The following is a 27,711-nucleotide window of genomic DNA, read 5'->3' on the forward strand; positions in this document are numbered from 1 at the left end:
TTTAATCTTACATTTCGACTTTTTTCTCAACATTTCGACTTTTTTCTCAAGAAGGTACTTCAATATTAATCTTGACATTTCGACTTTTTCTCAAAATTTTGACTTTTTTCTCGACATTTCAACTTTTTTCTCGAAGTGCATAATGAAAAAATCTTCCTCCAGTTCTAACTAATATAGATACATGCAGCGTGTGTTGCCTTCATTCTAAGGCTGATACAAGACTTCATTTTTTGCGGCTCCAGACATATTTGTTTTTTGTGTTTTTGGTCCAATACGGCTCTTTCAACATTTTGGGTTGCTGACCCCTGGTGTAGACTGAAGCCTAAGTTTATGACGCCTACCCTTTTCACAAAAAAAAATGTTAGCTTTTATAAACTAGTGCAATGTCATTAATAAATATCATTCTATACAGTATATAAGCAAAGATACAATAGTACATATACGTGTGTGTGTGTGTGTATATACAGTATATATTATACATACATACATACCATGTCCATAGGTACATGCCTATGTGTATTATACCTTAGTTTTATATGTATTAATCATTTTGTATGTATAGGTGCTTTTGAATTGTAATAACGTGCTACACATTTTTATTTCTGTATCTAAGCTGTTCCAGAGATTAATCCTGTCACTGAGATGCATTGTTGTTTAACGTTGGTTCTTGTCTTTGTTTTCCTGAACATATGTTCCCCTTAGTTCATATTGGCTAACTCTGCTTTGGAAGATGTACTGTATTTCAGATGCAGAAAGTTTGAAAACTTAAATATTTTTTTCCAGAATAGGAGCACATTTGTCAAGGAAGATTTATTTAAAGAAGGGAAGCAGCAGGTTGTAGTGAGAGCCCTAACCCAAACCCGGCTCTGAGGGAGAGATCAGGGCCGCTGGAGGACAGGCACAGGGATCAATCTCAATCTACTAGAATTCATATACACCCTGAGGAAGGCGCAAGCCGACACGCGTTGGTGTCTTTTTAGTATGTAACCCAGTCAAATAAAGGTTTTTTAAATTTTTCAAGCCACCAGAGTGCCTGCATTTTTTCCTTTTGAGATTACTGTTGCACCCATTGCAAGAGCACCGGTGGTTGTGGGGACACCAGCAGCGCTCCTGTTATTCTGTTTTTTTCTACTAGAATACATGTTCAGTTTTGGGCAATAAAAGATGTGCCACAAGCAGACAAAGGAACTGCAACTGCCCCTACTGGCCACACAGAGAAGCAACAGATAAAAGGTCAGAGAGCTGCACAGTTGCAGAAGTGTTGTTTCCATCATCCTACTGTCAGCCTGGCAGGTTTTTACCATCTATGGTTTTTAATCTGAAATGGAGCAAATTCAGCTACAAGAGCGGCCTGGGGTTGATTTACACTTAATATTTAAAGTGATATAGTACTAAGTGTGAAACTGACTGTCATCTACAGTGTAGGCCGACTAAAAGAAACAAAATAATCAAATATATTATTTATAAACCATTTACTGTAAACACGTTATCTACTTTATTTAACTGCAACAGCAATGTGCAACAATTTCAAGTGGAACAACAATTAAGTGCAACAACAAAGTACTACAAAAACTAGAACTATAATTAAAATCACTCAACTTAGATAAACAATACCTCGTCAATATGTTCTCCATATAAGAATAAATTCAAATGTATAAAAACAGACATTATTAAAAAGAATAAATAAATAAAATCAAACAAATACTTGAACAGAGGTACCAGAAACAAGGTAACGGAAATTGTTTAAAAAAAATCTAATAAGTTAAATAATTAGTTCTGAAAACTATGTAAAAATGTCCAACATCTTTGGTAAAATTTAGAGAAAAAAAAAAAACCAAAACTACTGCCGAAGATGAATTTTCCTATTTGTAAACACCAAAGTACAGGAGGCGCTCCATATCCCCAGTGACGTCACCAGGGCGGCCCAGGGGTGGCCACTTCCCCCCTACAAATTTGCTGGCCACCCCACTGGCCTCAATAAAATAAAAAATGGACAGTATTTAATGCATATACGTTTGAGGGAAAAATCAAATGCATGTCTTTATGCCTGTGTGTGAGTGAATGTGTTTTCCAGCTGGAATTAAACAGCTGGAAAAGTTATTCAGTTTTGTGCCAAAAGCAGTGATGGAAATCAACAGGTAGAGCAGGAAATGGACAGACCACCAAAGGTTAACTTCAGCATCCAGCAAGAAGGTTTGATTGATTTTATTTATTATAATTTTTCGCTACGGTAAGAAAAAATTTTAGGTAGGAAGAAATCTCAGAACACTGGTCAAATAGATTATATCGTCGGTTATGCGTTTCATCCCAAATCATTTGGGCCAAATGCATATCAGTAGGTCAGCCTGTATACTACAACAGTATAATCAAATCCTGTAATAATGGCTTTTAGTTTTGGTTCCACCCCAAGAATTTAGGTGGACCCATCTGGCCACCCCTATGAAAAATGTTTGGAGGCGCCCCTGCATATCCCCTGACATCAGAGGTGTCAAGAAACGAAGTACAAATACTTCGTTTCCTTACTTAAGTAGAAATTTTAGTTATGTATACTTCACTTGAGTAATTATTTTCAGACAACTTTTTACTTTTACTCCTTACATTTTCACACAATTATCTGTACTTTTTACTCCTTACATTTAAAAACAGCCTCGTTACTCTATTTCATTTTGGCCTTTAAAAAAAAACTATCCAGTTAAATTGCTCCATCCGGATAGAGTGAATTTGGTTGTGGTTGGATGAGAAGTATAAACATAATACCATTCCGACACTCTATTGGTTTGTACACGTCTGCTCTCTGAAACACATGTTAATGCTCAATAGTACACATATATGGTTCTTTAATATATTTGCATTATACTAAGATACATTCATTTTCAATGGCTTTTTTCCCCCTTACATTACTTTTACTTTTATACTTTAAGTAGTTTTGAAACCAGTACTTTTATACTTTTACTTGAGTAAAAAACTTGAGTTGATACTTCAACTTCTACAGGAGTATTTTTAAACTCTAGTATCTATATTTCTACCTGAGTAATGAATGTGAATACTGAAGACACTTCTGCAGAGCACCTCTTTTGACACCTCTCTGCCTGACATACCCTGACATAATTTCTACAAATGTGTTGTTTTTCCTCCTCAAGGTGGCCCTACAAGTATGTGGTAGCTCCAAAGTGGGAATAATAGGCCAATCCTCGGCTGGACTGGGCCCTGAAGTCCCGTTGATGCAGGGGCGTGTCTAGGGGCGTGACCAGGGGCGTGGTCTGATGCACGGGGCGGGGCCTGGTCGGACCCAGGCAGCCCGGAGGAGAGGAGGAGGAGAGGAAGAGGAGATGTTAGAAAGGAGCGAGCCACACCGCCGACAGACGCAGACCTGCACGACTCTTCCTCTCTAGACTCCTAACAAGTGAAGCTGAAGCAACAGGACTGAATTCCCCGCGTTAGCAGCTCAGTAAAGCGGGTTAAATGCACCGCTGCCTGATTTATGAGAAGACGATGGCAGCCGACGCGAAGAACGGCGGGACTTGCGTGAACAACAACAACAACTGCAAAGAGCTGGGCAGGAGGAGGCTGCTGGTCGGGGTGGACCTCTTCTGCTTGTTTCTGGGTGAGAGTCCTGTCCGTCTGTCCGTCTGTTCCTGCGGGAGAGGTGCGGGGTTCGAACCCGCACCTCATCCCTCTAGTGCGCATGCGCGCTTTACCTGTATCACAGCACCTGGGAAGAAAATACTTTTTAAAATAAGTTGTTTTTAAGACGCTTCTCATGTCAAATGTCACTTGAATGAAAACTGACATCAAGTTTTAGTTGATTGGAGCCAGTAATTGTAATGGAAACCAGCTCCAAAGGCTGTTTTCTGCGATGTTCTTATTCAATTCAATGTTATTTATATACAGGGTTCCTACGGGGGCTTGAAATCCTAGTTGAAAGTGCTTGGATTTCAATGTTGTGAAAAGTGCTCGAATTTTAGTTTAAGTGCTTGAAAGTGCTTGAAATGATAACTCTGTGTCTTTCACAAAATTGGGATCAGACTGTATAGTTTAGTTATTACAAGGAGAAATAAAATCAGTAAGATAAAACATAACTAGATGTTTACAGCATGATACAATGTACATAATTGTGATAAAAAGCGGAAAAAATAATTATGAGTATATATATTCCTGTGGATATTTTACCCCAGCGATAAGGTGCTTGAAGATTTTGAAAATGACCCTTGAAAGTGCTTGAAAAGTGCTTGAATTTGACCTTGTAAAATGTGTAGTAACCCGGTATATAGCGTCTATTACAACAGAAGTTGTCTCTAGGCGCTTTCCAGAGGACCAGAACATAAACCCCCGAGCAATTATTACATAAACAATGGCAGGTAAAAACTCCCCTAGTGGGAGAAAAACCTTAATCCAAACAGTGGCAAGAAAAACTCCCCTTTAGGAGGGAAGAAACCTGGACCAGGACCTGGATCATAAGGGGGGACCCTCCTGCCGGAGGCCAGAAATCAGTGTACAACCTTCCCCCACCAACACCCACCCAGGTGGGGTTAAATCTGGATGACCACCCCAGTTTGGACCTATATAAAACAGAAAATGTTAATTATAATTATACCTAGTCCAGTGGAGGCTACATGTACTTGAGGTGCAGACTAGAGATGATTGAAATGACATACCTGTGGCAGTGCCTTGCTCAAAGACATGACCCTGGGAAACAAATGAGCATCACTTTAAATGCTCTTAGAAATAGTTAATTGCATTGTGCGGTTGTAAGAAAAAGCTGCCTGAGATGTGATGGAGCTCCTGGACCTCCAGAAACGTAAGGGTTCGGGGGGGGAAAGTCATTAATAAGGTTCTCCGGGATGGAGAGGGGGGGGGACGGGTTCCTCCCCGTCTGGCCACACCTGTACTGTAAAGAGCTGTGTTTGGACTTCTTATATTTTCCAGAATGGTTTGCATTCCTCCAGAGCAGGAATCCTTCTGATGTGAACATCTGGCATAACACGCCGGTCTGAGTGGCATAATTAAGGGAAGTGGTGAAAAGGTCAGCCCCGAGAGTGTGTGCACGTCGATCAGTCCGGCCCCTGTGAAGTTCAGCAGCTGCACACACTCTGCTCAAGTAATAACTGCGGGCGAAACATAATACACACGGCCAGATGCTTCCAGAGCGTCGTTCCGTGGGAGTTAAAGTGCGATTACAAGCGACGCTGTAGTTTTCAGCTCTAAAATAAAAACTGTTGCAATCTCCTGGGAAACCCAGCTATTGTTAGTGAATGGAGGGTTTGCAGAGTAAACCAACGTTTTCCCGAGGGGCTATATTTAGTTTTCATGTCTGTGGAGGGTAAATCCCCTTCATTTGTCTCTGTGTACTTCCGACATAGAAAGCTGTCAACAAACCAAAGATGTGTTTTTTTTCTTTCTTTCTGGCTAAACATGTGGTTCAAAGGGAATGCCCGCAAGGAGGAAATGGCAGGCCAGACCTAGCAATCTCCTCATCTCCTCTTTTCTTGCACAATGACTGGAGTTCTGTCTGCCTCCAGGGTTCTGGTCGTCCCGCTCTCTCGTGCATTTCCAGTTACTTTACTCCCTGTGGAGCGTGAGTGTCGGTAAAGCTGATATCAGCCAGAAAACCGGAGGGAAATATCATCCTGACTCAGGATTAGCTGGAACTGGTCCCCGGTGGGGTGATGGGGCTCAGTTTACATTACGCTGCTGCAGGACGCAGGGCTGGGGATCCATTCAAATGTCATGATTCGATTTGATTCTTAAGATTCTCAATCGATTATCAAGATTTGATCCGATTCGATTCTGATATCGATTTGGTTTAGTTTTATTAAAACTGTTTTTTGAGCTGTTGCCTGAATTATATGACTGTAGTTCTGCAACATATTAATACATAACGGCAAGTATTTGCAGCTAATGATGCTGTAAGGACCAATCAGCTCCCAGAATGCTGATAGAACTGCTTTCAGAAACATCCTGGGGCAGAATTACCAAACAGATCCAGGAAAGCAAACGTTTGAAATCAGTTTTATTTTTTAACATATTCCGTTTAAATTTTTTCCATGTAACCCCAAAACAGTATATAAAGTAATGAAATATAGACAATTTATGCAATTATAACTGAAAACTTTAATGTTTTCATACATTTAAACATATTTAAAGGCAAAAGACATGGCAGTAATTATTCTTGCGTCCAACAAAACAGCAAAAGTTGTAATGTAATGATGAAAAAAAATCGATCTTTAGACACACGAATAGATTTTTAGGAATTAATGAGAATCGATTTAGAATCAAAAATGGATTTTTTTCAAAACAGGCCTAGCAGGAGGATACTTGATCTTTTTATGATTTCTACCATGAGTTCACCCAACTTTTGAAATCGGTAGACTTGGCGTGCTCACTCAAAAAGAGCAAAAGTGTGTCACCGGGTGCCAGTCCAAAAAACATCCAACTTTTGATCTTACAAGTTGTTGAAGCCTAAAACACTCAATTTTTTGATATGTTTTGGTGTCTGAAGTTACTACCAATGGAAAGAAACCCCGAACCCGGTACCGTACCTTACTTTCAGGGAGGCTGAGTCAGGAAATCTCATGCAATGATCTGTCCAGATATTTGCAGGGTTCTGTGACATCACAGACCAGGGTGGGAGGAACATCCAGCCTCCCCGCCTGTAACAAAGCCAGCCCTGGTTACTTTGATAGATTTTAAAATGGACATTTGAACCATAATATTTTAGATATTTTAGCTCACATTCTATCTTCTTTACATAAATATAATTTCTAGTACTATATTTTTTCAAATCATCCAACTTCCGGGGTTCAATTCTTTCCTCAGTGCTAAATTCAAGCTGAAGCTTTTATGCTTGGTTACATGTTCAAGGATGGGAAGGGGTGGAGTCAAGACCATTGTCTGACTCCACCCCTAAAACCAGCGGCTTTAAACAGAGCTGTAAAGTTCTGTTGAAAAGAAAGCTGTTGGGTCAAATCTTTAACCCTTGTGCTGTCTTTGAGTCAAAATGACCCAATTCTTCTATCCTTCTTTCCTCCTGCCGTGCTCTCTCCTTCCTTCTTCCCTTCTTCTTTTCCTCCTTTTTTACCCTCCTTTACTCCATTTTCTTCCTACCTCCCTTCCATCATTCGTTTCTTTATTACCTTCTTTGCTTTTCCTTCCTTCTTTCCATCTTTTCTCCCTTCCTTACTCCCTTTCCTACTTCCTTCTTTCCTTATTTTCTCCATTCCTTCCTTCTTCCCTCCCTTCTTTCTTTCCTTTTCTCCATTCCTTCTTTCCTTTTCTCCACTCTTTCCTTCCTTTCTCCCTTCCTTCCATCTTTTCTCCTTTCCTCACTCCTTTCCTACTTCCTTCCTTCTTTCCATCTTTTCTCCCTTCCTTACTCCCTTTCCTACTTCCTTCTTTCCTTATTTTCTCCCTTCCTTCCATCTTTCCTCCCTTCCATCTTTTCTCCCTTCCTTACTCCCTTTCCTACTTCCTTCTTTCCTCCATTCCTTCCTTCTTCCCTCCCTTCTTTCTTTTCTTTTTCTCCATTCCTTCCTCCCTCCCTTCTTTCCTTTTCTCCCTTCCTTCCATCTTTTCTCCCTTCCTTACTCCCTTACCTACTTCCTTCCTTCTTTCCTTCTTTTCTCCTTTCTTCCTTACTTCCTTCTTTCCTTCCTTCCATCTTTTCTCCCTTCCTTCATTCCTTCTTTTCTCCCTTCACCCTCCCTTGACCCAAAGACAGCACAAGGGTTAAGCTATTTTAACCAAACCATGTACAAAAAGAAATCATTAAGGCCTCAGGAAGTTATGTCAGTATTTGAAAATAAAAGTTTGATTGTCAATATTGAAAACAAAATGTTGATTCTCCTTACAACAACTTCCATTTACAGATTAAGTATATTCAAATCAATTCAATTGTATCTATATAGTGTCTATTACAAGAGAAGTTGTCACTAGGATCTTTCCATAGACCCAGATCATAAACCCCCAGAGCAATTATCACATAAACATAACTTAAATAATGGCAGGTAAAAACTCCCCTAGTGGGAGGTATATGATTCATCGTCGTCTGAATCCTGTCAGTTTAAAGCTTTTTCGTCAAAAAGATGCTGCATATACGGTTCAGGAGTGGGTGACACTGTAAACTTACAAGTGTGTTATAATTTATGAGCAATAGTTCAATGATGCTGAACCAAACTCCTTCATTTGTAAGCAGCAAAGTAAAGATAAACAGTTGCACTGCAAAAACTCAAAATCTTAACAAGAATATTTGTCTTATTTCTAGTTAAAATGTCTCATTTTTAGTAAAAAAAAATCTCATTACACTTAAAACAAGACTCATCACTGGAAAAAACAACAATTTTCACCTGTTTCAAGTAGATTTTCACTTAAAATAAGTAGAAAAATCTGCCAGTGGAACAAGATTTTTTGCTTGTAATGAGAAGATAAATCTTGTCCCACTGGCAGATTTTTCTACTTATTTCAAGTGAAAATTTACTTGAAACAGGTGAAAATTGTCAAATAACAAGTTATTTTTCTGGTGATGACTCTTGTTTTAAGTGTAATGAGATTTTTTGACTAAAAATAAGACATTTTAACTAGAAATAAGACAAATATTCCTGGTAAGATTTTGAGTTTTTGCAGTGTGCCTATCCACCAGTGCTTGAGGGCAGAGGTTATTTCTGTGCTGTAGCCGGCAGACTCGGGTGCTCCGTTCTGCAGCGGCGCTCATGCCGGCCCGTGTGTCCATGGGTAAAAACAACAGCATCTGTGTGTACTCCACAACCACCTCAGACATGGACGTACGCACATATTCCTGCAGTGAGACAGTGAGGGATCCCTGCAAGTGGAAAAAGTGTGCATGTTTGTTTTAATAGTCACACTCGGTTTTTGGCGAAGGCCTCCAGAATATGGGGAGCGTTTAATTCAGCGTGAGCCTGGTACGTTCATTCTAGTTTCCACAAACTACAGCTCCATGCCAGACGTAATAACATGCCCTCAGTGATGTACTGAAAAGGTCATCTTCATTGGCCGTGTTTGCTTATGTAAGTCGGAACACCTCAGCTGATTCAATTTAAACAAAAAGAAACCGCTTCAGAGGAAAAGTGAGTCAAATATATCTGATGTGGAGGCTGAGATCTAATCTGAAAAAGATCTCTCTTCCAAGCTATGCGGCTTGTTCTTGCCGTCTCTGATGTTGAGCCGATGTAAAATACGTATTCACGTCTGCCAGTAGGTGTTGTCGTTGGCATGACAAAGACCCCCTCCCCCTTCTCGGATACCGTTACTTTCTGGAAGGGCGGAAGAGGCTGCGAAGGGGGGAAATCCCAAGATGCCGTGCTCTCTGCTGATACTGCACTGAGAGACAGATGCAGGGGGGCAGGGGGACGAGCAAACGGGGAAGACAAACAAAGGAGCTCGCCTGGAGGACAGGGCCTGGTTGTGATTGTCTGGGAGGGTCAGAAGTTGCTCTGGTTTTTTGTATTTTCTAAAAATCTCTTCCAAGATTTCTTTAAAAGAACAGTGAGAAACTAAAAATCCAGCAATGACTTGCTTCATGTTCTGTTTAGAGGAGAAAATGAAGACCTTTTCCTTTTTAATCCGCTATTCCCAGCTGGAAAAAGTTGTGCAATTGTTTCAACTCATTTCCAGCTAGTGCCTGTCCTAAGATCACTTTACTTCTTTGTGGTCAAAGAAGTTGCTCATTCATGCGTTTCTCGAGTATGATTGTTTCTCACACTCCGGACAACCTATTGCAGGCTCCCTGTGCGCATTCTTAACTGGAGAAGAACCTGCTGCACAAATAGAAGTGCAATCCAAAACCAATAGCCAATACAAGCACAGGGGCCAGAGGCCGCTTTGTTTAACACTCCAGAACAGTGTGAAATTCACAAAGGCCATTTTAAACTTCACTGTGCAAAGAGGATTCCTTGCATAAGCAGGTCCAACATCAGCACCAGAGGGCTGGGAGGCCCCTGGGATGGATCGTCACACAATACTGACACTAGGGCTGGGCGATATGGCCCTTTTATTAATATCTCCATATTTTTAGGCCATGTCATGTCACGAGACACGATATATATCTCGATATTTTGTCTTAGCCTTAAATTAACACTTTGATGCTACAATCACACCAGTATGATGATTCTACATGTCTACATTTAGATATTCTTGTTCATACTGCATTAACATATGCTAATTTTAAACTTTCATGCAAAAAGGGGGAATAAGTCAAATTTACCAAAACTGTATTTATTAAACAGTTATTAAGCAGTGAGTGGCACAAACATAAAAAGTGTCATTTCAAAACAGAAAGTGCACGTTGCATCTCTGACACCCCGTCTGAAGAACATCTGCTAAGAACATGTTCTGGTCCCGGTTTGTCCTGGTTTTACCTGGTTTTACCAGGATGAGCTGCTCTGAGCAGGAGGGCCTTTACAGCACCTTTATATTAAAACTAATTTTAGGTGTAGGGACTGCAATGTTTCATCTTCTCCTCCTTTACTTTGCATCACTTTCACTTACTTTTAGAAATATGATGTCATATAGTCTTGTTTGACTTTGTTTTGATGATAGTGATTGATTTCATGTGGCCACATTTAAGCAACACTAGGTGACGTTTCTCAGCTCTGGAAAAGAAAGGCTCGACGTGTCGCACTGAGCGGCTCCTCGGCTCTCCGGAGAGCCGTGCACGTCGTGCGAGGAGAAAACATCCCCTCCCGTCTTTACTAAACCGCCCCAGTTTGCTTTGAAAAGAGTCCGGCTTGCGTAGCAACCACGCGGATGAGCTCATGGTTCAAACAGGCCGAGTTTGGGAAGGTTAGGTAGAACTGACCAGCGGTCCCGGACAGCAGCGCCGACACCTGCAGCCGCTACCTTTCTGCTGGGCGTATGACGATGCACGTATGTGACCGACGTATGTAACAAGGTGCGCTTGTTTTATGTCTCAGAGATGGAGAGACGAGACGAGAGAGTGAGAAAAGCCTGTAATTTAATGCCCGCGGCTAGTAGAAGTAGAGTAGCGAGTAGAAGCCGCGATACATCGAGTATACTCGATATATCGCCCAACTCTAACTGACACCAGTATCCCAAATCCTCGCAGATACGGCCAGGAGTCTGGGTATCAGTGAGTCGGTGCGTCCTCTCACCCCCCAACACTGGCTCGTTTTTAGAAACGGATTTGAAAGTTCCTGTTTTGGGTCTCCAGACGCAGTAGGACATGAGTTGGACTGAGGCCCCGTTTACATGTAGCAAAAACGGTGGTGTTTTCGTGCGTTTAGGCCGTTCGTTTAAACGAAAACGAAGCTCAAAGTCACCGAAAACGATCATTTCTGAAAACTCCGGCCAAAGTGGAGATTTGCTAAAACTCCCGTCTTCACGTTTACTTGTAAACGGAGGGAAACGGACATTTAGGCTTCAGAACGTCACATTATGTGACAGAAACGTCACCAGCGTCATGAGTGCGACCCGTGTTGTGAGTGACCTTTGAACAAAGGTCACTCACCTTTAATGTTTTGGCAGCATTGGTGCAGAAAAGTAGGTGGAGATGCGATGGCAGCGTGTGACGCCTCCAAGCCCTCATGTTGTCCTTGGACATCCGTGCAGTTTCCAACAACACGAGAGAAACCTCAGGTTTATTTTGCAAACATGAGGAATGGGAGTGCTCTGGGAACTGGGCCGACACCAGCAGGGAGGCTGGGAAAAGTTTTGAAGCTGAGAAACAACGACGACTCCTTACTGTTGAACACTTTCAGAGAAAATAACCTCAGAAAACACGAGTAGCTTAATGAGGAGAAAAGACAGTAAAAGACTTTGGGATCATAAGCGAAGGTAATAAAAGGCAGAGTAACTGGAATAGTTGCCGTTCTTATTTAATCTCAGGTAGGGATGGGCGGTATGGACTAAAAAATTTATCACGGTAATTTCTGGCATTTATCCTGATAACGATAAAAATGTCGATAAAAAAAATACCAATTCAACTCCACCTTTGTAACTATAAATCTATCACCACATTCAGTCTTTGGAGCCAAAACACTGCTCTAAAAGATACTAAATACTACTAAACTACACCAATTAAATTGAATTAATAAAAACCAATTAAATGAGTTACACCTGTACTGCAAAACTGGAATGACTCAGATCCTCCATGTTTGTTACACAAAAACCTCATCAAACTTTCTTTCTTTCTTTCTTTCTTTCTTTCTTTCTTTCTTTCTTTCTTTCTTTCTTGCTCATATCTTTCTTTCTTTCTTTCTTGCTCATATCTTTCTTTCTTTCTTTCTTTCTTTCTTGCTCATATCTTTCTTTCTTTCTTTCTTTCTTTCTTTCTTTCTTTCTTTCTTTCTTTCTTTCTTTCTTTCTGGCTCATATCTTCCTTCCTTCCTTCCTTCCTTCCTTCCTTCCTTCCTTCCTTCCTTCCTTCCTTCCTTCCTTCCTTCCTTCCTTCCTTCCTTCCTTCCTTCCTTCCTTCCTTCCTTCCTTCCTTCCTTCCTTCACGTACGTTGTGCGTGGATTTAACACAGAACCATAAATCAGCTTTACACAAAAACGTCATCAACAGGAATTTATCGTTTTTACCGTGAGATGACAAATTCTTACCGTGGGGAATTTTTTTGACGGTTTATCGTGAACGGTAAAATATCACCCATTCCTAATCTCAGGTAATTAAAGCATAATTAATTTAGCAGAGCATTTCTTCTCAGAGATCTTTGCTGTTGGGCCACAGTTTAAGTTTTAAGATGCGTGGGTGTTTATTTCATCAGTCCGAAGCCGTCTCTCCCCGTCGATCTCTGGCCGGTGCCTCCGGTGCCTCGGGGTTTGTGGGTATTCTGAGTCTGTGAATGTGTTTAAAGGCGGTTGCAGGGGTCACAGCTCCAGGGCAGTGTGTTTCACGTCTCACATTCACAGCCTCGTCCATTTTTCCTTTCTCTCTCTCTCTCTCTCTTTCTCTCTCTCCCTCTTTCATTCTTTCTTTGCATCAACAGCCCGTGTTGCTCCGTCAGATAAAAACGAGCCGAAGGCGTCAGGCGTTCAAGGATCCATCTCGCCGGACAGCGGCGTATATTTATACAGTCACAGAAGTATTAAGACATCTCACCAAATTATTTCTCTTTCTTTGGTCTCACTTCGAGCGGAATGTCACGCAAGTCCAAGTGAATGTTTGGAAAACAAGAGGAAGCAAGAGAGCCAGCGATGTGAATCCTGCTGAATGTGCAGGGAAGGTCTGGCGCTCTGGATTTCCCAGAGCAACCAGAACCTTGTGTTTGCAACCCGAGCTCAACCAGTGGGCCGTTCAAAGGCAGAAGTCGGCTGTGTGTGTGTGTGTGTGTGTGTGTGTGTGTTTGGGTGGGGGGTTTAACGGGCTAAGGGGCTCAGCCGCTGAAGCATGTGTTGACATTTGGTTTGAGAAATTGTTCCTCCACCTCCACCTCCACCACCACCATTCTGCTTGTTTTTCTTCATATCTGAGGATCTCAGATTGACTCAAGGACTTGAAAGTTAAACACGACTTTGAAGTGATTTTGAACGTGTGTTTTCCAAGTTCTGCCCAAGATTTGAGGCCTCTCCTGGGTCCGGTGGCACCCTCGAATATCAAAGTCTCCCAGAGAGGCCTTAATACCGGCCAAATAACCCGTCCCTTCGGACCCGCGCAGACTTGCATCCACGCGGTTTATTGAGAGATGGATGTGATTTTCTTTTCCCATCACCCTAAGTGTTTAAAGACACTAAAGCGCTCTAATGCAAACACCCCCAAGCTGCCTTCAGAACGGCCCTTTTAAGTGCACTTGAAAAGCCTCGTCTGGAAAGGAAGGAAGACTGATAGCTGGTGTTTGTCCACAATGGCTCGTTTCACTTTATCAGTAACTGAGCAGCACATGATGATACCATTATCTTTCAAACAGATCACTTCGGGGGATTTTAATTAGTCTGATTTTGTTATTTTTCTACTAAGTTGGTGAGCTGGAAGTGATAATGACCAGGGCTGGGGATCCATTCAAATGTCAAGATTCGATTCCGATTCTTAAGATTCAGAATCGATTATAAAGATTTGATTTGATCTGGTTTGATTCTGATATTGATTTGGGTTAGTGTTGTTAAAACAGTTTTTTGAGCTGTTGCATGAATCATATGACTGTGTAGTTCTGCAACATATTAATACTAGTATTATATTGAGATTCAACAGCAAGTATTGCAGCTAATGATGCTGTAAGGACCAATCAGCTCCCAGAATGCTGATAGAACTGCTTTCAGAAACATCATGTGGGTCAGAATTACCAAACAGATCCAGGGAGGAAACAGAGACGGATGAAATCTGTTTTATTTTTTCCCATATTGTTTTTATTTTTTCCATTTCGGTCTTTTTTTAATTTTTGAGAATTTGGGTTTTAGCATTTTATGCAAATGTAACCCTAAGCCAGTAAATAAAGTAATGAAATATAGACAATTTATGCAATTATAACCATGTTTTCATAGCTTTAAACTTATTTAAAGGCAAAAACATGGCAGCAGTTATTCTGGTGTCCACCAAAACATTCCTTTTTTGGGGCATAAACAAAAAAATACCAAAGGTGGTAATGTAATGATGAAAAAAAAAGAAGATCTTTAGACATACAAATCGATTTTTAGGAATGAATATGAGAATCGATTTAGAATCAGAAAATGGATTGTTTCAACACAGGCCTAATAATGACGGTAACCTTAATGCATTTCCTGGATAATTGTTTGATATGTTGGTTTTACTCATTGAAATGTGTGAGAACCTGCCTCACCTGTGTGCTCGTGTATGTGTCCAACCATGCAGTGGTGCTGGTCGGGGTGTTTTTGCACAAATTCCCCTTCCCGCCCTACCAGAGAGGGTTCTTCTGCAGCGACAGCAGCATCCGGCTGCCCTATAAGGACAGCACGGTGTCCACCGCCGCGCTCACCGCCGTGGGCACCGCTGTGCCCGTGGCCTCAGTAAGTCCCGGTGCGGTCGGGCGGGAGGACGGGGGAGCAGAGGCCGGAGCACGCTCCGCTCATCACCGGCTGGCCGCTGATAAAACAGCAGATCTAATGGGATCCGCAGGCTCTGACTCAGACTCGGCGGCTGTGTCTCATTGACTGCAAGTCATGAATGCAGCACCTCGCTGCCAACCCTTTTCCACATAAAATGATCCTCAAGCTTTAGATTTATTTACAACAGACTCTGGTTTCCATTGGTTGAATAAAGATTATTCCTAAATTAATCAAGGAAAAAATAGCAGAGGATGTTAAATGCTTCTGCCTTTAAATGAATGAATAATGGTTTATTTTATAAAATGCCAGAAAGTTTGCAGAAAGGTCTGTTTGTACAGGCAACATCTTAATTTACATTCTCAGTCCATACAAATCAACTTCCACATGTGAGCGACTGTACGGAAGAGTGTTAGGGCCAGGCAGGAGAAAAATAAAAGTCATATTTTAGAGGAGGAAGATTTTTTTTTCATTATGCACTTCAAGAAAAAAGTTGAAATGTCGAGAAAAAAGTCGAGATTAATGTTGAAGTACAATTTCGAGAAAAAAGTCGAGATGTTGAGAAAAAAGTCGAAATGCCGAGAATAATTTTGAAGTACTATTTCGAGGAAAAAGTCGAAATTTCGACTTTATTCTTGAAATTGTATTTCAGCAATCTCGAGATTTCAACTTTTTTCTCGAAGTGCACAATAAAAAAAATCTTCCCCTGTTGGGTGATGGGGGGACTTTGTCCACCCCATCAACTGGAACTACATTTTAAGACCAATCAGATGTTCCAAATAGCTGTTGATTATGACATCCCTCCTTCACGTAACTTACCCTCTTCACCATCCAGTAATAGTCAGAGGGTTGTTTTAACTGGAACCTTCTTTACTGGATTTCTTGGACCTTTCATCAGTAGGATGGTCACATTTATGAAACTTTAGTTGAGGATTTGAGGTATTTATATGACAAATACTGGCAGATGTGTCTCTTCATATTTAAGCCACCCTTACGCTCTAAACCATTAATAACGCACTAGTAGCTCAACTCTGAAAACGTAATCTGATTAAATACTTGAGTTAGATTGTCATTTAGTATATTCCAGTTTAATCAAATGTTTTCCATTTATAAAAAGAAAACTCCAGATAATATACGGAAGAGTATCAGGGCCATGCAGGAGAAAAAATATTTGAGAGGGGGAGATTCTTTTTTATTGTGCACTTCGAGTAAAAAGTCAAAATGTCGAGATTAATGTTGAAATACAATTTTGAGAAAAAAGTCGAGATGTCGAGATTAATGTTGAAATACAATTTTAAGAATAAAGTCGAAATTTTGTGAATAAAGTGGAAATGTCTCCTCTCCATCAAATCCAGTTAGCAGAGTGACTGACAGCTCTGCAGCAGCAGCCGTAACTAACTAACTAACTTACATCCTTGGAGTGGAACGTTAAGGGGACGTTTCTGAAGTTATGCAACTGCATATATGTGATATGTGTTTCAAATCGATATCGACTTTTTTCTCAAAATTGTACTAAAACATTAATCTCGACATTTCAACTTTTTTCTCGACATTTCGACTTCGAAGTGCATGATGAAAAAATGTTCCTCCTGCCTGGCCCTAATACTCTTCCGTAGATAATCCAGTTTATTGTGTGGAACCTTGGAAGATTCAACACTGTATCAGTAAAGTATTTGCCACAATAAAATAACACCAAGAGAGAAGAGGGGTCAGTGGAAACCTAACATCTTAGTCTTGGGGAAATGACAGCGAGGTGAAGCGTTCATGACCCTCAGTGATTGATCCAAAGTGACGCTCCGTCGCCACACGATGAACTCAGCTGCTCCCTGATGCTCCCGTCGCCTCCTGCTGGAACCCACCGCCTCTGTGATCTGTGTCATTAACCGAGCACCCCCATGTCTCTCCCTCACCCCCCCACCCCCCTGTCCCCCTCTGTGCTGCTCACTGCTTCCTCACACTAGCCGGCCTGCCTTTCTTGGTCATTGAGACCAGCGCTGTTCAGCCTTACCGTAGAGGGTTTTACTGCGACGATGAGTCCATCAAATACCCGGCCAAAAGCGGAGACACCATTAGCGACGGGGTGCTTAGCGCCGCCGGCATTCTAATCACCATCCTGTCTGTAAGTCACCTCACTCTGATCACTAATGTCATCGTCCTGTTCTCATGTGTCACTGATGCTCACACTCACTAGCAGCACCTCACCCTGCTCCCACTGTTCCTCAGGTCGGATGTGTGTTTGGGACTGGATGGTACGGTGGCCTGGAAGTGAAAAACACAACAGCAAATGGAAAAACACAACAGCCAATTGAAAAACACAACGGCAAATTGAAAAACACAACGGCCAATTGAAAAACACAATGGCAAATTGAAAAACACAACGGCCAATTGAAAAACACAACGGCCAATTGAAAAACACAACGGCCAATTGAAAAACACAACGGCCAATTGAAAAACACAACGGCCAATTGAAAAACACAACGGCCAATTGAAAAACACAACGGCAAATTGAAAAACACAATGGCAAATTGAAAAACACAATGGCAAATTGAAAAACACAATGGCAAATTGAAAAACACAACGGCCAATTGAAAAACACAACGGCAAATTGAAAAACACAATGGCAAATTGAAAAACACAATGGCCAATTGAAAAACACAACGGCCAATTGAAAAACACAACGGCCAATTGAAAAACACAATGGCAAATTGAAAAACACAACGGCCAATTGAAAAACACAATGACAAAAGAGAAAACAACGGCAAATTAAAAAACAACGGCAAAAGAGAAAACACAACACATTAACCAAAACAGAAAGGGTAGGACCCTTTGAAGACCTGACTCGTCACTGATTGGATGAAGGAATGTTTGACCCGGAAGTACATGACTTAAAAACATGAGCACCGATAGCGATAGCCTACTCGTTATTATCAAACAATATTTTGATTCATCACTGTTCTAAATAACCCTGCATCTTTCAAACGGGTCTTCAGCTTTCTAACACTCATATTAATGTGTGAGTAGTCGACAGCATGTCGACTATAACATCATATTTGTGTCCTGCATCAAAATATTGTTTGATAATAACGAGTAGGCTATCGCTATCGGCGCTCATGTTTTTAAGTCATGAACTTCCGGGTCAAATGTTCCTTCATCCAATCAGCAACGAGTCAGGTCGCTCAAAGGGTCCTACCCTTTCTGTTTTGGTTAATGTGTTGTGTTTTCTATTTTGCTCTTTCTGCTCTTTTGTGTTTTTCAATTTGTCGTTGTTTTTCAATTTGTTTTGTTTTCTCTTTTAGCGTTGTGTTTTTCAATTTGTTGTTGTGTTTTTCAATTTGTTGTTGTGTTTTCTCTTTTGCTGTTGTGTTTTGCACTTCCAGGCCACCGTAGTATGGTGTGTGTAACAATGACTTCCGGCTGCCAGATCCATTAGACTTGTACTGTACATCCTTTCCTCACCTTTCCTCCACACAATCACAGCAGACTGGCTGAAACCAGGTCCAGACCAGGGGCCGGATTCACAAAACACTCTTAAGAAAAAAAATCTTCTTAAGTGTCATTTTTTTCTTAAGTTCAGTCTTAAGAAGAAAAAAGAGAAGAAGTCATATTCTCCAAAAAAAGTTCCTAAGTATTTTTCTCGGCTTTCTTCTTAAGTTTCTTCTTCAAATTTGTTCTTGACTTTTTTCTTAACTTTAAGACAACCTTGACCTGTCTTAAAGACAAGTTTAGACTAGTAGGTCCTAGTTTGAGGATATACTTTGTAATTAATTACACAACAAGCCTGTTAACTGTTTGTTAGCATGTTAGTTAGCGTGGTAGTTCATTATTAATTTTCCCCAATATCTCAATCCCCAATCTCCATGTTTAGTGAGTGACTGACGGTTAAGACCCAAACTACCTGTATAAATGTTGTTTGTTGGTGCGTGCAATGCAATGACATATTTAAAGAAGTTCTTAAGCAGGATAAATAAGAAATTCGTAAGAAATGACAGTTCTTAAGATGGATCTTAAGAAAATATTGAGGAATTTCACTTAGGAACTTTCTTATGAACTTCTTAATTTTAGATCTTAAGACATTTCTTAAGATTGTTCTTAAGAACATATTGGTGAATCCGGCCCCAGACCAGGTCCAGACCAGGTCCAGACCAGGTCCAGGCCCAGACCAGACCAGGTCAAGACCAGGTCCAGGTCCAGACCAGGTCCAGACTAGTTTCTACAAGACGCAGCCTCCTTTACTCAGATTTCACACTACATGACTGATGGACAACAGACTTCAGCATCTTTCACTAGACTCCAACCCCCGGCTCGTCTGTCTGGTCCTTATCCACCAGCTGACATGTGAGCAGACGGGTATCTCTGCTCATCAGAGTCAGAACAGTGAATCCAACTGTTTGGTTGAGCTGGAGACTCCAGCAGAAGCACCACGTTCTCCCCATGACTGAATCTAATCCTCCTCAACAACCTTTCTCTGTTGACGTCCTCTTCTGGGTTTCCCATCTTGTCTCTTTCCCCTCCAACTCTTTAGAAATATCTAATGTCACGTGTCATGCCAAATAACAAATAAAATGAAATAAAATGATAAGAAAAGAGGTAAAATAATAACAAGCACAAGTTGTTAAACAGTAAGGGCAGTATAATACAGCAGGTACATCTCATTCTTACAATGGCAAGAATTACGTTTCTATACGGTCAAAACGTACAAAGACTGGGTCAAATACAGTATTACAAAAGTAATCTGTAACAATTCGTACAGTGAATTAAACCAATTTAACAATTCTACGCCACAATGCCTGTTTCCAGGTCTTATTTCACACAACCGACGAGAATTACGTTTCTATACGGTCAAAACGTACAAAGACCGGGTCAAATACAGTATTACAAAATTGTTGCTACAGCAGGTGTATCGTAGTTCTGCTGAAATAAGATATATTTTCTTTAAAAAGTAATTACTCCTCTTTAGCAATGAGGAAAAAGCAAAGGAAAGGAAGCGTGCAAGTAAAAGAAAACTGGTGAGTGTTGGTGTCTAGATTTACTTCTATTAGTCTTGAATGAATTCCCTTTTAGCTGAAATGAAGCGAGTAATTGTTATTTAACATTTACTGACTGCTCGGAGCGTTTCTGCAAACCACATTCAAAGCAGCTTAAGTGAGCCTGAGAAAGGTCTTGTGCGTGCACTGCTAACTCCCTAGCAACACCCTAGCAACCAGCTGGTTAGCGCTTACGAAACGCTCTTAGTGACACCGTAGCAACAATAGTGGGACCTTTGTCTGGCCCAAGCGGACTCCAGGAACCCGCTGCAAGCACCACGTCCGTTTTAAAGTCCGTTTACTGAGCAGTGACCAACGCTGGTGTCGCAGGGCAGTGGCCTGCAGGTTCAGCGGGCGGACGGACGCCGCCGTGCCGCATGGCCCGGAACCTGGAGCTGCTCCGGTCCTCCTGGCAGAGGAGCAACCCATTACGGTCGCCTGGTTAAATCCCGCCAGCAGTGGGGTTGGAATTGTGGTCAGGACCCCCGAACAAAAGGAGTCCGATGTGCCTTTTCGCCCCGGCAGATTTCCCCCACCCTCCTCTAAGAGCGTCTTGGCCCGCGGTTTTGTTTTATGAACCAGAAGAAAGCAAAGGAAAAAAACAAAAACACATGAGGTCATTCAGTTCCCCACGTTGCCCAGAAACAGAGGGAGGCGATTGTAATTTATGATGATTTTTGTTGGCGGAAAAGGAAAAACATGTCTGAAACACCGAAACCTTCGACACGAGCCACAAATCAACATCTTGCCTCCATTAGGCCTCGGCTTTTATTGTCACACCTACATGCAAATTCATTTATCCGTCCGCACAGTTAAATCTGTCGGGCCGAGGCCTCCAGATGTTCTCCTCTTTCTCTCCCATGAAAACAGCTGGATGGTTGTGGGGCCGGCTCTAAAGGCCCGGCCGGTGGAAGCAGATCTCTCTCTCTCTATCAGCGTGTTGCATCTCATTACGGGCTGTCCCACTGTGTGCAGCGTTTTGCACCCCTGGAAAGAATGTGGGCTCAGACCTGGACGCGAACATGAACGCAGCCCGGAGTAACCAGAGCTGGAAAACAAACGCACATCACCCCCCCCCGCGCGACATGCGCCCGCTGGAGTCTGGGCCCCAGGATCAGACACGTCGCCCAGCTCAGCGTTTCTCTTGATTAGAACCAGCAGCAGACCCCCCCCCCCACCCCCCCCACCCCCCAACATCTCACTCCTCTTTTCCTTTCTGCATACTTGAGCTCTCTGTCCTGCTCCCTTGTCACCCTCCTCCCTGGACGTCCCCCACCCCGCCTCTCACTCCTCCTCAACACTTTCTTTAGCTGCTGGAAGACAACGGGGGGTGGGGAGACGTTTTTGAGCTTGAACAGCTGTTTCGAGTCACGGCTGCCCCCCCCCCCCCCCCCCCCAGACGTTTATTTACGCGCGTTAGAGAAACACGGTGGACAGTTTGAGTCGTCTCACTCGTTCACGTTGGCGATGGCTGCCCTCCTCTGTCCGCTTCAAAATAAAACACCGCCGTCACAGCATCGTCTTTGCATTAATTTCAAAGTCAAAGTAGCTTTATTGTCAATTCTTCACATGTTAAGACATACAAGGAATCGAAAGGATGTTTCCCACTTCCCTCGGTGAAACATATAAAGTGCGCAGAAACAACAGATAGACAAGACATTCCTTAAAAAGTTCACATAAATAAATAAGATTTACTAGTACTAAAGATGGTAGTGCAAAAGGCAATTTTTGTCAAAAAGAAACATTCCTTAGGGTGTATATTTCAACCTTAATCCTTGTATTTCAAATGAAATGTGTGATATATTACAGATTCTTTGTGGACAGAAGCATTTCAAACCTCAGTTTGGGGAGGATTTGGTAACAAACTACTGATCACACTGCAAAAACCCAAAATCTTACCAGGAATATTTGTCTTATTTCTAGTTAAAATGTGTCATTTTTAGTCAAAAAATCTCATTACACTTAAAACAAGAGTCATTACCAGAAAAATAACTTGTTATTTGACAATTTTCACCTGTTTCAAGTGAATTTCCACTTGAAATAAGTAGAAAAATCTGCCAGTGGAACAAGATTTATCTTCTCATTACAAGCAAAAAAACTTGTTCCAGTGGCAGATTTTTCTACTTATTTTAAGTTAAAAAATCTACTTGAAACAGGTGAAAATTGTTGTTTTTTTCCAGTGATGAGTCTTGTTTTAAGTGTAATTACATTTTTTTGACTAAAAATGAGATATTTAACTAGAAATAAGACAAATATTCTTGTTAAGATTTTGAGTTTTTGCAGTGTGTAAGAATGAGATGTACCTGCTGTACTCTACTGCCCTTACTTTTTAACAACTTGTGCTTTTTATCATTTTACCTTTTTTCTTATCATTTTATTTCATTAAATTGTGTCTTGTGTTGAATGGTGCTATACAAATAAACTCTCCCTGCCTCACCAACCGTGTCCTCCGGTCATGGCCGTGCCTCTCTGTTCCTGCAGATCGTCATCGGGGAGAGCTACAGGATCTACTTCCTCAGCGAGGGCTCCAAGTCCTTCGTGGGGAACCCCTACATCTCTGCCCTCTACAAGCAGGTGGGCGTGTTCGTGTTCGGCTGCGCCATCAGCCAGTCCTTCACCGACATCGCCAAGGTCTCCGTGGGCCGCATGCGCCCTCACTTCCTGGACGTGTGCAAACCCGACTTCTCCACCATCAACTGCTCCCTGGGCTACATCACCGACTACCAGTGTCAGGGGCCGGAGAGCAAGGTCCAGGAGGCCAGGTACTCGCTGGGTTAAGCTGGGCATACACTGTGTGATATTTTAAATGGTTTGATTCAGCCCCATCTCAACCTGCATGACTAGATCGCTGAGTTCAAAAGTTCACAGCCCACGATTTATGGTCTCACACTGTGCGTCCCGATGCTCTGATGCGACCCGTCTGCTCACACTATACGATCATAATCCTCACGTCGGACTTCTGTTACTGGAACTGCAACGTCAAAAAGAAGTAGAAGAGGAGGAACCCCGAAGTGGGAGACACCGAAGATGCTCAGCAAAAACAAACACGCTGCCTTAAGCCTAAATTATGGTTCCGCGTTAAATCGACGCCGTACCCGACGCCGTAGGCTCTGCGTTGGTGTAACGCGGAACCATAAATCATCCTTTAGCAATTTGTGCAGTTCTGTGTGGCGATAAATGAAAAAAGATTAGACAACGTCGTGATTGGACAAGGACTTGTTTGGGCAGACGTGGGAAATGCGGCCTTTTTTATCTTCTATTAAAACATGATTTGTAATGTGAATTTGCAACACTTTAAACTACAAATAATAGTTTTTGACGTGACATCAGAGATTGCGCATGCTCTCTGTGAAAGGATGAGTCCAATCGGGTCGTAGCTGCTTCAACTGTGCGATTCCTTCATGAGGAGCGACCAGGATTTCAAACACGTTTGATTTTCTTGCGAGCAAATCATTCGTGATCGGGAGCTCGTCATGAGGTGTTAATCTCTCGTCGTGAGGTGTTAATCTCTCGTCGCTACCCCACGTTTACTGCACGAGGCACGACCAACAATTGGGTAGAAATCCGGCCCGATCCAAAAAATAGTTGCACGACTGGAAAGTCGGTTCAAAACGAGCCGACAATCGCAAAGTGTCTGCCCGGCATTATTGAAGTGTTCACACTGTGGTAGAGGGCTGCATTGGGATTGGGTCCTGCCGGGTCCCGCAAGACCCAATAATAAAAACTAAAATGATAGCTGGACCCAAAGACTAGACTAAAACTAAAATTGAAACAGGCTGACAGAAACAACACTAGAGGGGCAGATGCAGAAACTGAATCAAACCTGATTGTTTTAACCAAGACGGGGGCTAAAACCCCCAACCTTTAATGTCCCTCCTGGAACCCAGGATTTACTAATACAGTACTTGTGTCTCTTCTCAGGAAGTCCTTCTTCTCTGGACATGCGTCCTTCTCCATGTACACCATGCTCTACCTCGTGGTGAGTTCCTCAAACCGCCTGATCCCTTCCTTTCCCTCCTCCTGCCGCTGCTAACCCCCCCTCCCTCTCCAGTTCTACCTGCAGTCCCGCTTCACGTGGCAGGGGGCGCGCCTGCTGCGCCCGCTCACCCAGTTCACCCTGGTCATGATGTCCTTCTACACGGGCCTGTCCCGCGTGTCCGACCACAAGCACCACCCCACGGACGTGCTGGCCGGGTTCGTCCAGGGGGCCCTGGTGGCCTACTGCATCGTGAGTGCTGCTGCAGCCCATAAATAATTATATACATAAATACGGCATAAAATTTGCAAAGAAAACTTATCAGCAGGTGATTTTTGTGTCAGTTAGGCACCACTTTAGCATTCCCGACACTTAGCAGACACACTTTCTACTGCCGTTAAACTTTAACCGTTAAAGTCCGAAGCACCGGATGTTTACAAGGTCTCGGTGAGACGCCTTCAAAATAAAAGCACTAAATATCGGTCTCCTTAATATATAACAAATAAAATAAAAGCCTGGCTTTAAATAACGTTAATGAGAAAAGAAACATAAAAACACATTTATAGAAATACTCATATTAAAGGTAGTTTACAATTTACCATTACCATTATTTTATTTTTTCGAAAATGATGTTTTATTATTTATTATTATTATTATAGAGGAAATCCCAGAGTTTTTAATGCCGATCTTGTCATTTTATTTAGTTTTCATCAGCTACACCTTTAGATTGGGCCGTGAAAATATTGTCAGACATTAAACCGGTCCGGTCAGAAAAGGTTGGGGAACACTGCTCCACAGAAGTGACTCCAACCGTTTCCTCTCCTGCAGGCCTTCTACGTGTCGGACCTGTTCAGACCCAGAAGACGCTCCGCGCTGTCGCCCACCCCGGTGAAGAAGGACCTCCTTCCTGCAGCAGACATCAGCAGCCATCTCATCATAGCATAGAGAAGCCTGCGACACGGACACCGTCCTGGACCCGCGTCCTCCACCCCGCCCTCTCAGAATCACTACCACAGCCACTAATCACCACCCGGTGATAGAAAACTCTGGAAAACTGCAGGGGGAAGGATGTGGAAAAGCTCCATTTGCAAACATTTGAATGTTGACGGGAGCGGCACGCATCATGTTTTATTTTATTTGATCTCTTCATGCAGGGAACTTTTATCCTCCTACTCCTGTTGTGAAAGTTACCGGAGGTTCCTCGGCTCTCCGGCTTCCTGCCAGAACTAACCCGGAAGCAGAACGTCTGAACGGCAGCTGTAGACGAAGCTGCACTCGTATTCCTGCCACACCAAGACGTTAAAAGACAAGACAACAAGTTGCTTCATATCAGGAAGGATGCTGCTTGAGTCCAGCTGCAGTACGAGTGTGGTGTGTGTGACCGGTAGCACTGACTACGTTTACATGCAGTCAAAATTTGGGTTAAGGTCAATATTCCGATTAATGAAACATTGGGAATAATGTGTTTCCATGCGTGAGCTAACAGGGTTATCCCTGTATACATGGTAATTAATCATTAGGATATCTGGATCAAACCAGCGATGCACGGAGAACGTCATGACCAGTACTCGAGTTGTAAAAAAAAATCACACAACAGCCACCTGCCTGGCGCCCCCTGCTGGCGTGTGTCGCAGGCTCTGACGTAAATCTTGAAATTTAATATTTATTCTACACATTTTTACAGCATTGGAAAACGTTAAGAATGTTTGTGTCATGTTTGTCCTCCTACAGCAGTGGTCCTCACTCCTGGTCCTCCAGAGCCGCTGTCCTGCATGTTTTAGATGTTTCTCTGCATCACCACACCTGATTCTAATCAGTGGTCATCACCAATCATTCCTCCAGGTCTGCACAGTTCTGTTGGTGACACAGTCATCTGTATCAGGGTTTACTGGAGCAGGGAAACATCAAAAACATGCAGGACCAGGAGTGAGGACCACTGTCCCACAGAAACCATATTAAAAGAATATACCGTATTTTCTGGACTATAAGCCGCTACTTTTTTCATAGGTTTTCAACCGTGCAGCTTATACAAAGGTGCGGCTATTCTGTGGATTTTTCTTCCACCGCTCGGGGCGCTCTAACCGGAATTAGAATCAAAACTAAGACAAAATAAATGCAAAGAAGAATACGCTACTTCTTCTTTAGCAGATAGAAGTAGGTAAAAGCAGATTTCAAACAGATAAATAGATAAATAAATACTGGTTATTTTCTCTTGGTTCTGTCCCGTTTTAATCAGCAAAGTTGCTGCCGTGTTAAGACACTGTTAGGAAAGGATCTATTTAGGTACAAACATGTACATCATTTACAGTTCAAAATCCTTCTGTACATGTAGTAAATATCTAATCTAACAACAGAAATATCTGCGGCTTGCAGATCTTTTTTTTTAAATAGAGCGGATGCAGCTTATATGCAGGTGCGGCTTATAGTCCAGAAAATACGGTATATATTTCCCTACCCCATCTATTTCCATTTTCAAACATTTTTGAAAAAGCTCCAGGAGCCACTAGGGCGGCGCTAAAGAGCCGCATGCAGCTCTAGAGCCGCGGGTTGCCGACCCCTGCGTTGGGGGTAAATGTGACCAAGTTAGAAAAGGAGGAACCCAGGGGTCATATTCGGGTTTTTAAAAACCAGAATATGAGCAAATTCCAGTTATTCAAAGGGGTTATTGGTGTTTACATGGCCGTGCAAAACCCGTTTTTTGCTAATATTCCGGTTAGAAAAGGCTTATTGACTGCATGTAAACGTCGTCACTGCTTCAGTCCAGCTCCGTGTTGTGTGTCCCCACCTGAACGTCTCTGCTGTGCATAATTCCGGGTTTCCCCTCGGAAAGGTGCACATTAGTTCCAGCAGGTGGAAAGTACAGCAAGGGCGTGTTCTTGGATACGGGCCTCTTTCTGCTGGCAAGGACGAGCCCCCACTGAGCCATTTAATGAAACGACTGTGTGTTACATGAACCAGTGTTAGGTCAGAGTGTGTGTGTGTGTGTGTGTGTGTGTGTGTGTGTGTGTGTGTGTGTGTGTGTGTGTGTGTGTGTGTGTGTGTGTGTGTGTTTGCCAGTGTATGTTCATGTCAAGTCCATGTATTTCAGTGTTTATATCCTCCCCCGGCCAGAGAAGAGGCACCTGCTCCGGCAGACATAACAAACCCCGGACCGGAGCACCGTGGTCCAAATCTCACGGCCTTTACTCTCGTACTGGTGTCTCATATGTACCATGACTCATACTGGCACATTGTAAATGCTTAGTAACTCTTATTCTTCTAAAATAATCCACATGGGCTGCTAACGGACCTCTGCACGGATGAACAAGTCTAGTGTGTTTGCATGATTTTTAATGTAACGTTTTATTAAGAAAGTAGTTATGACTATATAAACCACTGTCTGAAAGTCCGTTTTTAGATATGAACCACCATCATAAAGACTTTTATGATGCTGTGTGCTGCCATGTATTGTAAATGACTGTGTGCGTGTGTGCGTGCGTGTGTGTGTGTGTGTGTGTGTGACAGAAACGCCCACTATGACTACGTCGTGACCTGTGTACATGTCCAACGTGCTTGTTGAAGGAGCACATGTAATCCAGTGAAGAAGTGAACAACAAAGCTCCACAAGTGGACTGCTTTTATTACATTTTTTTATAACAAAGAAAACCTTCCTCTCAATATTTTTGTAATGTGAAATTTTTGTACGGTAAAAAGTGTAAGACGCGTCAAAGATGAAATGTCTTTAATAAAAACACAAACCCGAGA

The 27,711-nt window shown here is 42.3% G+C and overlaps 1 protein-coding gene across 2 annotated transcripts; it reads left to right on the top strand.

The window, feature by feature from the left end:
- Window positions 1-3,317: 3,317 nt before the first annotated feature.
- Window positions 3,318-27,711, top strand: LOC133453069 (phospholipid phosphatase 3-like). Of its 2 annotated transcripts, none has more exons than XM_061732924.1 (6): window positions 3,318-3,604; window positions 14,777-14,931; window positions 22,473-22,753; window positions 23,913-23,970; window positions 24,043-24,219; window positions 24,796-27,711. In XM_061732924.1, the coding sequence occupies exons 1-6, from the start codon at window positions 3,463-3,465 to the stop codon at window positions 24,910-24,912; spliced, it is 930 nt and encodes a 309-aa protein (XP_061588908.1). In that variant the 5' UTR covers window positions 3,318-3,462; the 3' UTR covers window positions 24,913-27,711. The 2 variants fall into 2 exon arrangements, with proteins under 2 accessions (XP_061588908.1, XP_061588907.1); XM_061732923.1 differs by lacking the exon at window positions 14,777-14,931 and adding an exon at window positions 16,929-17,086.

Source organism: Cololabis saira, chromosome 10 (genome assembly GCF_033807715.1).
Source record: "Cololabis saira isolate AMF1-May2022 chromosome 10, fColSai1.1, whole genome shotgun sequence".
Taxonomy (NCBI): domain Eukaryota; kingdom Metazoa; phylum Chordata; class Actinopteri; order Beloniformes; family Belonidae; genus Cololabis; species Cololabis saira.